Source organism: Callospermophilus lateralis, chromosome 3 (assembly GCF_048772815.1).
Source record: "Callospermophilus lateralis isolate mCalLat2 chromosome 3, mCalLat2.hap1, whole genome shotgun sequence".
Taxonomy (NCBI): domain Eukaryota; kingdom Metazoa; phylum Chordata; class Mammalia; order Rodentia; family Sciuridae; genus Callospermophilus; species Callospermophilus lateralis.
This window is the reverse complement of record NC_135307.1, coordinates 140,625,642-140,639,936: the sequence shown is the minus strand read 5'-3', so window position 1 is coordinate 140,639,936 and position 14,295 is coordinate 140,625,642. Positions and strand designations below refer to the sequence as shown.

General features: G+C 35.0%; 1 protein-coding gene across 4 annotated transcripts in view; it reads right to left on the bottom strand.

Moving 5' to 3' along the window:
* The window catches only part of Mctp2 (multiple C2 and transmembrane domain containing 2), a 160,870-nt gene that overhangs the window by 114,078 nt on the left and 32,497 nt on the right, over positions 1 to 14,295 (bottom strand). For all 4 annotated transcript variants that reach the window (XM_076848831.2, XM_076848832.2, XM_076848833.2 and 1 more), the window contains exons 4-7: positions 12,120 to 12,262; positions 11,270 to 11,346; positions 10,646 to 10,757; positions 6,580 to 6,615 (exon numbers count right to left, since the gene is read on the bottom strand). In XM_076848831.2, the coding sequence (XP_076704946.2) occupies positions 6,580 to 6,615; positions 10,646 to 10,757; positions 11,270 to 11,346; positions 12,120 to 12,262 (368 nt within the window). The remainder of the gene's footprint in view (positions 1 to 6,579; positions 6,616 to 10,645; positions 10,758 to 11,269; positions 11,347 to 12,119; positions 12,263 to 14,295) is intronic.

Here is a 14,295-nt window from a genome sequence, read left to right as displayed (position 1 = left end):
TTTCCTCAATATTATTAAATACCTGCACATATTCATGTTTCTCTGAAGGTCTAGACAATGTCTTTCTATGATCTGTCTGAGTTAGGATCCCCACATGATCCACGTGCTGCATCGAGTTGGCAGCGTTCATTTTTGTTCTCAGCTCGATGAGAGAAATGGCACAAGCATAGACTTTTTATTTGAAGGAGAAATAAATGGCTAAGGAATGTAAATGGTGCTCAGCATCATAGTCAAGCAATGAATTTTTAACACTATATATTCACTCCTGTCGTCCCCTCACTATATTTTCAAGATCATTTAGACACCAATTTTCTTGGACACCAGTTAGTAACAATTTATCACAACAAATGGTATGTCAGGACAATGTTAATTATATACCAGCTTACCTCAGCCAGCCCACGTCATCCGCCATTTCAATAAACTATGCAACACCACCATACCAGGGCTTTTGTTGATCATTCAGGGAAGATCTACTTCCAAAGCAGCAGTGGATACACTCTGCTTTTCTCCAGAAACACACACACACACACACACACACACACACACACACACACAATTTAGAGGTGCTGATTCAAAACAGGGTGAGCAAATGGGTAAAGAATTAAAAAAATAAAAATCCTCCTCTTACATCTTTCTTAACTCCCATTAGCAATCATGAACAGATAGAAATATACTCAACTAAAGTTTTGTGAAAGAGTTAAAATTAAGTAACATTATATTTGTTAATAACAACACACCATAATATGAAGACAGGCATAGATGTGTTTACATTCACAGATGTGTATACACCTACAAAATATACTTACTAGATTTTATAGCTTATATAGTATATGGGTCGAAAGCTTCTACCTTTAAAACAAAAAGATTTTGATTCATATTTCCTGCTGCAATTCTTTCTTTTCCTTTTTTTTTTAACCCCCCTTTCTAAAAGTTTGACTTGCCAACCAACAAGCTAAGGCATGACCCGTCCCACGGCCATGCTTCAAAGTTCCGACAGATATATTCCTCCCTAAGCACTGCAACTATTTCAAAATCCTTTTTATAAAATAGGGAGTCATGTCCACACAGGATCAAAGGGCATCCTACAGTCTGGCAATTGCCTAAGAAAAATGGCAGCACTTCCATGAAATATGCCCTAAAATAATTCTGTAGCTTGGTATGTCCTAATTTCAAATTGGATGTTTATCTTGGAAAGGCTTCTATCTAACTTGTCCATAAAACAGCTCCACTTAGCTCTATGAGCTCTGTGAAAATGGAATCCAAAGCTGGTTATTAAGGGGGCCTAGAGATAGGTTCCATATGGCGGAACAGCATGGGAGGGCAAGGCTGAGGCCTATACAGGCGCGGCTTGGCTGGAGCTCCTGATCTATCCATGGACACTCGTTGCATTACACCATAACATCTGGATTATTGCTTGTAATGTCCCTGGGAAATATCCACTTTCCATCAAAGCCTTTATCTATCTCAGTCGGACTTTGAACATTTTAGTATTTAACGCAGTCGTGTTTGATCTGATGGACTTGTTCTCTGCTGTCCAAGTTTTTTTTTTTTCTCCTTCTGAAAGGCTGTATAGAAGAGAAATTTTTGTAGAATTCACAGATAGAAAAGGACACAAGACCTTTATTCTACTTATTTCACCCTAAATATTTCTGCAAATGCCACTATAAGGCTATGTCCAAATGTTTTGTTTGTGAGCCATATATTCTCTGTGTAATTTAAAGAAGTTTTTTTTTTTTGTTTGAATTACTTTAACATTTCTCTTGCACCCTTGAGAGGTGTGCTGAGGCAGAAGGTATAACAGCAGAGTCTGTGGTTGGGAGCGGGGCGGGGTGGGCCATTCTCGATGTGCTGTAACAGAGCCAGCTGGCAAAATCTTCTGTGTTCCGCTCTTTCTCCCCACAATAAATCGATTCATCTGCACTCACTCAGTTAGCTGAATTGCTCAGGTTTCCATATCTGTGCCCCCACCTATAAGTGAAATTTGTCATCTTAATGCAGCTGGGGATGTGAAAAGAGAGGAGATGACCCATCACAGGGGAAGCCCACTCTACCTGAACTGAACTGAAACAAGCACCAGGAGATAGAGCAAAGTTTCTGGGTCCTGACCCTAATTCCTCAGCAGACATAACAGATGAAATATAGTCCATCAGGGTTTTGTTATTTTTCTCCTTCCTCCCAAGAGATCGGAACCTTTTGCTATTTCTGTGTTCATTCCATTCATGTGCACTCTTCCTCAGCCCCCATGCCATCATATCGACACCCACTCTTCTAAGAGAGAAAAAGTGATTTCCACGTAAAGCACACGGGTCAGCTATGAATAGTAGAAATAAGGCATAGTGTTCAGCTTATAAGCATACGGACTCTCATGAACATGAAACAACCTTGAAAATAGTCATCTGCCTCCGGGTTATGACAAACCATACTCGAGGCAGAATGGGAAGAAGGAGACTGGGCCTAGAAGTATACACTATGCAGCTTTCATTCACTTCAAGTAGTAAAAGGATTCACTTCTAAGGCCTCAAAAGTTTGTGATCTAGGAATACTTCGTCAAAACAGTGAACGTGCTGTATTCTAAAGACATACAAAATGGGCTACAACTTAGCAACAGATATTATTTGGGGCTATATGCTAACAGGCATAATGGGGAGATGGTGATATGGAGTCCAGTAGCCTAATTCCTTGGTGTGGCTCCAAAAAAAAAAAAAAAAAAAAAAACAAAAACACCCAGGGATGATGTAAGGACAACTCAGTACCTCCTATCTGTAACAAGTGGCAGAGAGAAAGGAGTAGAAACTGGTGTTGGACTCTGCAGCCATTGATATCAAGGTTACATTCATTTGTGACAAACTCTTTAGCTGATGATGGTGACCAACTCCATGGAGTGATTATCCAGTATACTTCCTTACATATAACAAAATTCAAAAATGGGATGCAATGAGAAAAGACAGTGACTAGGGTGTATCTACAAGGTACCAAATACTGTGCCAGTATCCTCTCAGTGATCAAAGATTAACAATATCAGTGTCCCATACTGCTAACACATCCTACATTGACTCATTATTTCGTTTTCAATGAAAACACATGCACAAAAAAATGAACTAAGCTTGTGAGAAAAATGAATGGTAAAGCAGGATTCCAGCTCTGCTGACCATTGCTTTGAAAAGCGAAGGGGAAACATGGGTCTATAAAAGCTTTCACTGAAATATTCCTTTCAAGTATTTTCAACATGTAAAACTACTGTTCCTTGTCAACAGCTTTTATAGCAAGACATGAGAAGATCCATACATCCAGGGAACAGGCTCTCAGACAAGACCTTCTTCGGCAGCTCTTTTACATCATCTGAAGAGGATCCTATAGCCATAAATTCTAGAGCTACACAAAAATCTTTGCATAAGGATAAAAAAGAAAGCCTTTTAAATTTCCCACATGTGCATGAACACGGAAGATGAGATTTATATTTGTAGGTGAAAACTCTATCACAGTTCCAAGGACATAAATAATCTGTGTGTACAAAGACATTAGCTATAAAAGTTCTGTTTTAAATTTAATATTTTGAAATCATAAGGGACTGTCATCACTCAAGTTTTCCACTTAAAAACAACAAAAAAAGAATTAACTAAGAAAAGATTAAATAAATAGATAAGGATTATAAATATCCAATGACACTCAGAATTTAAGACCAGGGAAATATTTTTAATGCCATTTCCTACCATTAAAAACTAGAAGAAAAAAATGAAGGTCATGTGATCCAACAAGGTTATCTTTTTGTTCTGACATCTAGGAAACTGAATGTTGTGTCCAAAGGCAATGATGTTAGTCATCTAGTATTTGATTTTTGTGTTGTCCTAATTGTGTTTACATCTCTGTTCCATTTGTCTATTCTTCTCCTTTACTTAAAGTACTACAGAAGCACCTTTACTTAAAGTATTTTGGAGTCCAGGATTGGTTACTCACACTCAAGCTACTGAATGTGCAGAGCTGATATCTAAGCCGGAGTGTCTTCTTATGTTTTGCACAATGGGTACCTCCTCATTGCACCCTAATCCTAGCCCCACCCACAAGATCTACGGACTTGCAGCCACAGCTGATGACCCACAAGGGCTACCCTTTCCTACACCTACAATTTGACTCCTACTATTCCAGCATCCCACTTAATTCTCTAAATCAAATTCCCCATTCCCAATCAAATGCTAATTATAAAGACTCTTAGGTGAAACCTGTACCTATTTTTGAAGGCAATCTCTATATATTTCCTACATCAAAAGTGGGGCAGAATACTAAGGAAACAGTAAAGAAGAGGGTCCATCAAGATTCTCCCATTCACCAATATCTGGGATGATACAAAATTATAAAGTTATGGGAAAAGAAGCAAAATCTAAACAAAATTGCTATAAGAATTACTTACACTGAGGTTAAAAAAAGGCAATGATATTTTACTCTAATCCACTATATCAGAACTAGTAAAATTTGATACTCCTAATGAAGTAAACTTCATGCCAAATATTACTTAATATGAAAATCCTAAGAAAGAAACTTCTAGTTAAAAAATACCAAAAAGGCCAACTAGGATATTTTAACCATTTTTACAATATTAATCAGAGTGCCTACAGTTTTTATTGACTTGTTTTGATAAGTCAAAAAGGTATCTCACTTTTTTCTTTAAAACTGCATACTCTCAAAAGCAAAACAATCAACATAACTATAAAAAGTCTTCACCAATCCATAACTTACATGTCACAAATAAGATCACAAGGAGCTTTCAATGAACTTTATCCATCTATGATCTTAACTAAGTATAAATACTAGGTTTGGGCATTTATTACATTCCTGAGCCCAGTATACTGAAGTCAAAATTCTGGAAACTACCATGACTAGGAGGAAAAAAAAAGACAACAACTCAGTTTTGAGACACAACTCTGCAGTATATATATAAATACTGCTCTCTGGATCCTCTGTTCCCTTCATATTTTTGATATCTTTATCCAAGCCGTCAACATGTTTTCTATCCCTCTTCATTCCTTGGGCCATTCTTCCATAACCTCTCCTATCCTCCCTAGACTCCAATATTCCCCAAGCTCACAATTTTTCTTTCTAGCCTTTATGTTCTTCAACAAACTGCCAGTGCTCTTCCACAGACCGAAGCTCCCTAACTAAAGATGGTTATTGATGTACAGTACCAGTGTTTTAGTGCGGCAGCAGAATCAATAAATGAGAAAATACTGCTTTGTCAGGTTTCAACAAAGCATTCTGGGAAACTTTACTGCTTTGGGTGGTTACAGAAACTCTTAATACAGAGAGCGAGAGCTGGGCTCCCTTTTGTGGTGAGAAATGATGTTCTTCTACCCTCTAGTGACTATAAAGGAATAAAGCAAAAGTTGGAGGAATTTTAAAGACAGTGTTGCACTATTATTTATCATCTCTTAAGTTTATTTTTTAAAAGAACAAGAGTGTAAGGAACCAGGCGAACTGGTAGGATAACAAATCATTTTATCATACTTATTCTAAAATGTTCAAAATGCAAAGCATTTTAGTAAATGCGTGTCAGAACTTTGGTTCCTTTGGATTTTTAAAAAATACAATGGATTATAATTGCTCTCCCTCTCACATACACACACATATACATCACAGAATCTCTGACCTGGAGGTGCCACCAGTTTCAAATTCCTTACTTTACAGAGAAGTTGGCAACTGAGGTACATTAGGTTATAATTTAGAGATGTCACATGTGTATTCAGATATGTGGGTATATACATGTATACAGAGAGATTGTGCAGCTTCTTCCTGCCACCTGCAAACCACCCTACCACCATTCAGAAACTGAACTGAACAGCTTGAAATATTGCATCATTTAATAAGAATTATTTTTTATTGATTATTAATCTTTTAAAAAGTAATAGAGGTGCTAAATTAAGCTATAAATACATTTTGGGTTTTGCTTATTTCTAAAATAACTTTTACACTTAGTCACCTAAGTTAAATTTTGCTAATTTGATAACAATTAATTATTAAATAATGCATTCCTACCTTGATACACTTTTGCTTTTTATAAATTAAATATTTATAAATTTTGCTTATAAAGATACTAGGAATGTAAAAAACAAACAAAAGTATTATATGAAAAAAAAATCTTTAAAAGAAATTCTTACCAAAAAGTGACTTTTTCCAAAAAATATGGAGACTTATAAAATATAACATGTATTCAGTCCTTTCAATCAATTATTACATTGCCCCTATAACATCAAAGCTGGTGTCAAGCTAATGGTAAATAACTTCCTAAAGGACTAAAATGAACCATGCTACATTATAAATAATCCAGCTTAATGAAGTGTAAACTTCTAACATGGCCAATACATATAAAATGTCATCACTCCAAAAAGTGTAAGTTCAAACATCTGGATATGCCTTTATTTAATAGAATGTTAAAGGAACATTATTCCTTTCTTATTCATTTTGGCAGTAAAAGGCAGAGAATGTGGTTACAAGTAAAGGATGGATAATATCAATTACATATACGTCTGTATCTGTTACAAGCATAAAGTTTTAGTCAAATAATCTAAACAAAAAAATAAGCGTACTTACCTTGCTGGCACTCAGGCGCTTTCGATTTGACCATCGCTATGGATCATGTCCATTGAACATTGAACATGGCAAAATGAAAGAGAAACAGAATGGATAACAATGTAACCATATTATATTATATGGTGCAGATTACGTGCACATGAGTGATAACCAAATTTGGAAGGTACCATGAAAGTGCATTTGAGCAAACAGTAACAGAAAAAAAAAAAATCACCACGTTTATGTTGTTGTGTTACATAATTTTCTCAAAGCATTTTGTATGCAAAGGCAATGACAGATGAATACTTTTCAATCTCTAGAAGTACATTTGTTCCTTATTTTTTTAAGAACTTAATCTTTATTTATTTGTTGTTATTTATTTGTCTTTTTTATGTGGTGCTGAGGATCAAACCCAGGGCTTCACCTGTTCTAGGCAAGTGAAACCCAAAACCTGTCCACATTTGTTCTTTAAGTTATCTTAAGACAGTATAACTTTATCTCTAAAAAAAATATTTCTCCTGTTTGAAATTTACAAAATTTACTACCAATGTTAGTTCATGATTAGGGGTCCAAGGTTTTGATAAAAGAAAACACAATTTTGTTCACTTTCATAGCTCATTCAATATGACACAACATTCAATATGACAGAAAAATCCTAAATCATTATTTTCCAATTAATAAAAATGAGTTAATATAACTGTGTAGGAGGGTAGAAAAATTTTCTGAATAGCAAAAAACTTCACCCCTTTTATCTTCTGATCTCTCACTTGTCATTCGAAGGCTGCTAAATTTCATCTACAATTAAAATTCTCTCCCAGCAAAATCCTCTCATCACTCCTGTGACCATCCAGTACTTCAAAGCTCTACTCTGGCTGGTTAACCAGCTAACTGGATGTTAAAACTTGGATGAATTTGGGAGATTACAACTCAATTATGTATCTAATCGAGCAGACCCCATTTACTGATATGCTTAAGAAAAAAAAATACTTTTAGGTAAATGACCTATCCACTTGGCCAATAATGTCTTCCCAATAAATGAGAATTCAAAAAAAAATATTCTTTAAGGGAAACCCATTTACCCTCCATTGACCAGCAACTAGAACACAATGGTACAGAACTGACTTGAAAATATTCTTTGTGAATAAGGCTTTCCTTGGTGAAATAGGATTCAACATTTAGCACACGACATGGGGTTATGATAATACAATTAGGGTATTAAAATCAGGTTTCCTGGTATTTTCTCAACATGACAATGAATATTTTCACCCAATTCAAGCACCAAAATTAATTACCATCTTACAGGTACACAGGGCTCTTTAGGGACCCTTTGATGGATAATATTTCATTTGATTTTTGTAACGATTATAAAAGACAAAATAGATCAGGATAAAAAGGGAAGTGACTGGTACTATTTGCTGACTTACTCCTGTGCTATGAAATACCACATACTGAATGTCTCTACAGCATGCCAAGCACCCTGTTTGGTAACCTCAATCTTCATGACCATATGAAAGATACTCTTCTTATCCTTATTTCATACATAAGGAAACTGTAGCTCAGAAAGGTTAAATAATTCTGAGAATTTTACCAGAGCATTGGTGGTACTGGGGTTTAAACACAGGCAGTCAGATGACAGAGTCCATTATTTTAATTACAATCCTATTTTTTCAAAGGAAAGGAAAAAGCATGTTTTTCTGTCTTCCAGTCTCTTCCAGCCAAAGCCTTACCTTCTGACTGTACCATGCTCACATATATTTAAATCCTTAGACACAATAGTAAATTTAAAAATATTGCATAGATGAAGGTTTTTGCCAGTGTGGTTCTAAAGCAACAAAAACCAACTCATGGTGTTGTAAAGAAAGAACAGGTACGAGAGACTAGGAATTTAAACTGAAATTTCTCCAACAAAGTTTAATTTAAAATAATATTTAAGGACTGCAGGGTATAGCTCTGTGGTAGAGAGCTTTCCAAGCATGCAAGAGGCTCTGGATTCCATCACCAGCACCGAAAGAAAGGAAAAAAAAAAAAAAGGAAATTTATAAATTACTTTGATCAAATAATCTAGTGCCCTCCAGTCCCAAGTGGTAGTCATGCCCACTTAAAAACTCTATATAAGATTTCCTTTAAATATGAACTTAAACTCAATGAAAACAACAAACATTTTCTTTTGTCTATTATTCCCAAAGGGCCCATGACATGCACTGTAAGTTGAATAACCACATATGGCCTCCAATAAATTATGCTTCAATTAACTGTTCCTTGATAATATTTTGATCAAGTATACAAAAAAAAAACCAGTCAAAATAAATGCAAACAGGCAAGGTTTTCTCTGTTATAATATATCTATAAGAATATACAAAATAAGTATATTGTACATCAACCCTTGCCAGGAAAAAAGAACAAGAAAGGAAACAAGTGAGCAGAAAGTCTGAAAAATTCTTCAACCCAAGGGATGGGGAAGGTCAAGTAAAAGGAGAGCCAACTATAGTGATATTCTTTGAGATGTTTCAGCAAAACAAATCTATACTGCATCTGATATTAATTGACCTGCAATTTGAAATAAACTGAAACTGTCATGTCACTAAAATTCTAAATTTTAGCAATATTTATAAGTGTATTTTAAGAGCCAATATGACTGTTAAATGTAATCAAATATACTACAGAAAAATACACAAAAATAGTCATTTCAATACATAACTATTTTTATTGGGAAATCATCTAATTTTCAAAATACCACTGAAGTATGTTAAAATTTTTTTAACAGATATATGTTAACAAATATACAACCATGTGGCAAATTATACTTATTTACATGGTATTTTATTCTAACCTAGTATCCAACTCATTACCTGCAGTACCATTGACATAGAAGAAGACTGAGAGGAAGTTAGAGAACAACACTCCATCACCACGTGAGTAAGGAAAAAGTTTATTTTTAGCATTAATAACACATTTTAACATCAAAATATCAACTTTATTGATATCCTAAATGTGAATAGTGCCACATCTTTAAAAAGCAATTAATAGAGTTTTCTTCTGTTGCTGTCAAGTAAATTCTCACAAATAAGGAATTTAAATTTAAAGATCAAGAGTTCAGTTGACCCTCTGGCAATTAAAAGTTTAGTGTTCTAAAGCTGTCTTTATGAGTTTCCTAGAAAATTATTCACGATATTTTTAATTAAATAAGTTACTTAAAAATTACTAGTTATGCCAAAACAAAAAGCTCTCTCCTTAAGCAACCCACTGCCTCAATTCAAGAAACATTTTTAAAGGCATTATTATTAATAAGCTTCAGATTTTTACAGTGGATTCTGCACATGTGAAATTGTTATACATCTTACTCTTTTTCAAATAGGTATTTAGCTGGCTTTAATAATATCTTTCAAATAAATTAGTCAAAACTCATTTTGTCTTATTTTAATTCTTGGAATTATCATGCATAATCCCTAAAAATAAAATGACATTATGATTCTTATAAACAAATGTGCTCATAAAAAGAGTCTCAATTGATTCTATCTTGTGAAGTCTAATGTTTTGTTGATGTTATAGGCATCTTCAGTGAGTAGGACATTAATTAGAAATTTCAATGTAATAGACCAGAGAATATTAAAATTTGTATCTTTCTCAAAGCAGTACCAATAGAGCACTTAGCAGCTAAAGTTTAAAAAAAAAGAGGAATGATGCAAATGTATACTCAATCACCTTAATAAAATGCAATCAATAATTAAATCCTGAGAACTGCTTTTCATGACAGAAAAATATCTCCGTTATCTGGGACCTAAAACATTATTACTAAATAATTAAAAGCATATTTTGTGTGATAGTTATGAACATACCATATGTATCATGTAAGTTTTAATAACACTAATGCTAACCATATCCATAACTAAAATAGAGATTAATTTCTAAGTAGATTTTCTTTTCAGGATTTCAAAAGAGAAGATGTATATAACCACAGATAGGCACTTTAACTCTATGAAAGTGTTTCCACTCCAAAATCATAGTAAAAATGTCAGTTATCTGCAGCCCAGCAACCAAAGGACAATCACAATGACAAGTTTAAAAAGCACAAAAGGGTCACACTTACGTGTCTCTTGAAATCACCCTGTTTTACTACTAGGTTCAAATTCAACACAATCACTCCCATGTCATCTTCTAAACTGTTTGGATCTTCCAATTTTAAAATATGCTCAGTTGTTCTACAAGCCAAAAAGGAAAAATAAGTGTAGCACTTATTAACAGTACCACTTACTGTTGTAGTTCATTAGGAGTTTAAAGTAAAAGTTTCCTACTCCTGGAAAACTATTAGACACAAGCTAAAAAGGCCCTAAATTAACTGAATGTAAACCAACCAGAAAAATTATTTGGAATTGTCTAACTCAATAGTTGGTTAACTTATCTCCCTCTCCTAACACCCAAATAAAATATACATGTTTATTTTAAATTAGGTTAATGACCCTGAATATTAATGAATGAATGATCAAAACCCCATACACATTTTAGAATACATAATATATGACTTAGTGCCTGATTAACATTTGACATCTAGAAAGCAAGTCTCAGAAAATATGTTGAGAGTTATAACACTTTAAAGCACTCTTTCTGTCATTCATATTATTTTGTTATTTGATCTAAACAAGTACCATTTAACATCATCTTGAGTTCCTTCTAAAATTGCATTAATGACAATTAAGATATAAAACTACAATACCTGTTAAGTTCAAGATCACTGAGAATGATAAATGCAGAACCCATGAAATCAGATGTGGTTAAATCTCGATCATACACCTACAAAAGGCAGAGGCCAGTTAATGCACATGAAAATGGTAATAAACCAATCAAGTTTATTAAATGATTAACAAATGCAATAGGCTAGAAATTTTGAAATCCACCTTTCAGATCTTAAAATAATCCACCCAGTACAGGTAAAGAAAAATTTAGTCAAGCCTATTCAGAGAACAAAATTATCCAGTATTGCCCATTTTGCCTACACATGGACCAAACAACAGTAGAAAAGACTTTTAAGGCATATTCATATGAATTAAAATGCTACACACAATGTACTGCTCTTTAGTTTAAATGGCCTCTCATTAAAATTTAGTATTTTCCATGGTGAGTAGATCTGCCAATTAAATAAGAAATTTGCTAAATATTCTATAGCAATCCCATTCTGCACTCAACTCATGCAGTGTTAACCCAGATGTTAGAACAATTGATGCTTGCACCCAGTAGCTTGAAACTCTATTAAGTATAAAGTTAGTCCTAATGAGAAAGGCTTTAGTACCTGTCACCATTGCACTACCAGTAATAATTCTTCCACATTCAGTGAATTTGAATACAATCAATGGAGATATTATTTTCACTCTGATTTGCTATAGAGCCTCTCTCATTGATTTGAGAGAAACATAAAGTTTCTGCTAAGGGTATAAAGAATTCATTCTCTATCATTAATACCCAGCCTTGAAGATTAATAAGGGCAAGTTAACTTTTAAGAAGTCATGGAAAAACTACTGAGAAATATTTCTACTAGAGGAGGAGATTTGAAAAGCATCTATGATTACCTTCACCCGCAGCTTTTGATCAAGGCTTTGTATTGGCAACACAACTATCTCATCCCAAACTGGGTTTAAGTTCTTATATATGACCTTGCTTTTGTACAGCGTCTTCCCATTCAGCTTAAATTTCACATATGGATCACTTGTGCCTTTAAAAGAGAAAGAACAAGACAGAAGTTTTAACATCCAGGTATAAGTCTAGAATCTCCATTAAGTAAAGATGCTTCCCACAGTCCCCAGGCTCAAAGCAGTCTACAGAGAAACACCCAGAACAAACATCTCCTTGCATAGAGATAGAAGGCCCCAGAAAAATAAAAAAATAAAAATGGGGGAGTGAATGACTAATTCTCCTTTGCCTTTACAGTCAGAATACCAATGGGTTCCCTGAGCTTTTTCTGTTTGGTTTCATTGTGGATATATCATTCCGCCCCTCCCTACCCACAAAAATTCCAGAAATCAACATCAGTGTCAGGAGTCATGGGGAGAAGCCCACCCCTCCTAGGGATAACAGAGAGTCACTGAAAAGGGAAAAAAAATTCCAAATATTTAGCCAGATGGCTGCTTCAACAGAACCCCATACTTTGAAATATAATCATAATAAATCAATCTCCAGAATCAGTGGCTCAAAAGATGGGGCGATGGGACTCAGACTGGATCTGGGGACATAGAGATTAAAACAGCAGAGTTGCCATTCTCTGTGCATCCAGGCACCTGCAGGACAGCAGAGAGCATTGTTTCCCCCCTGCCAGTGGAACTCCAGTCAGCCAGGCCCTCAGCTGGCCTCAGCCCTGACACCGCTGACCTGCTGGGTTCTTCCCAGGGGCTGTGAAATGGACACCAAAAGGGAAGAATAATGTCCCTCCAGTTACTGTGCTCAAAGCAAAATGAAGGGCAATGGCAGATACTCTTCCATAGTTTTCAGATCAATTGAGAGGGAAAAGAAAAACCAGGCTTTAGACATAACATGTGAATTATGGGCTGTGTCCGTGTGTTACATGCATAGGCACCATCGTACAGTGCCTGGGATATGCTAGCTCATTAATACCTGAGGAAAAGAAAAAAGAAGGCATAAATGAATGAAAAATCAATGAGGGGATAGATGAAGATCATCTGAAAAATGCTATAAAGAAGAAATTCAAATTTGAGGCATTGTAGTTCATTCTGAAGCATAGCACTATGAAAAGGTATATGAACAATCTACCCCAAGTGGCTTGGACAGGGAAGATAGGTCCCCATAAATATTTACTGAAATGAATTTCTAATATCAAAGTGAAGCAAATATAAGAATATAAATTATCGATTAGGTTACTCTGGCACAAGCATTTATAGAATTTTTTAAAAAACTTTTTAAAGTTGTTGATAGACCTTTATTTTATTTATTTATATGCAGTATTGAGAATCTGACCCAGTGCCTTACAAATGCTAAGCAAGTGCACTACCGCTGAGCCCCAGCCCTAACCCCAGAATTGTTAATACCCATCATTAATTAATTGAATTATTTTTCAGGTCCTTTTGTGTTTTTATTTAGCCCCATATTAAAAATTACTTTAAAAAAATGTTTCCCAACGATTTTAGCTGAAAGTAACATCCCTATAGAGAAAGAGAGGTGGGGAAAGGAGATGTCCTGGGAACAATTGCTCAAATTATGTTATATATACGTACAGATATGGCCTAACAAATCCCACTTCTAAGTACAATCATAATATAATGCACCAATGAAAGAAAGTCTTAATAGGTATACCAAGGTACAATCTGAAAAGTCAGCCTTCCAGCATAACAAGGCTACTAACTTTTTTTTTTCTTTTTACTATGCTGGGGATGGAACCCAGGGCCTCTCAGATGCCAAGTAAATGCTCTACCACTGAGTGATTCCCCAGCCTCCAGGATAATAACTCTAAACAAAAGAAATTAAGCTATAGATACATGTATATATTCAACTCTCACATTTTAAAAGTTTGGCAACACAGAATATGGGTAGAAGCCCAGTTCCTCTGATTTGAAACTTGGACACACACACAACATGTTGAGCAGCAGCTCTTAGAGGGATAGTGAAAATAGATGCATTCACAGTCATTCAGTGGAATTCTCAGTAGCGAGTGAGCAACCCGCCCACCCGCCTCCCTTTAACAGTCCAAGAGAAATCCTCTGGCTAGCCAGACTTTAACAATCATTCTGATATATA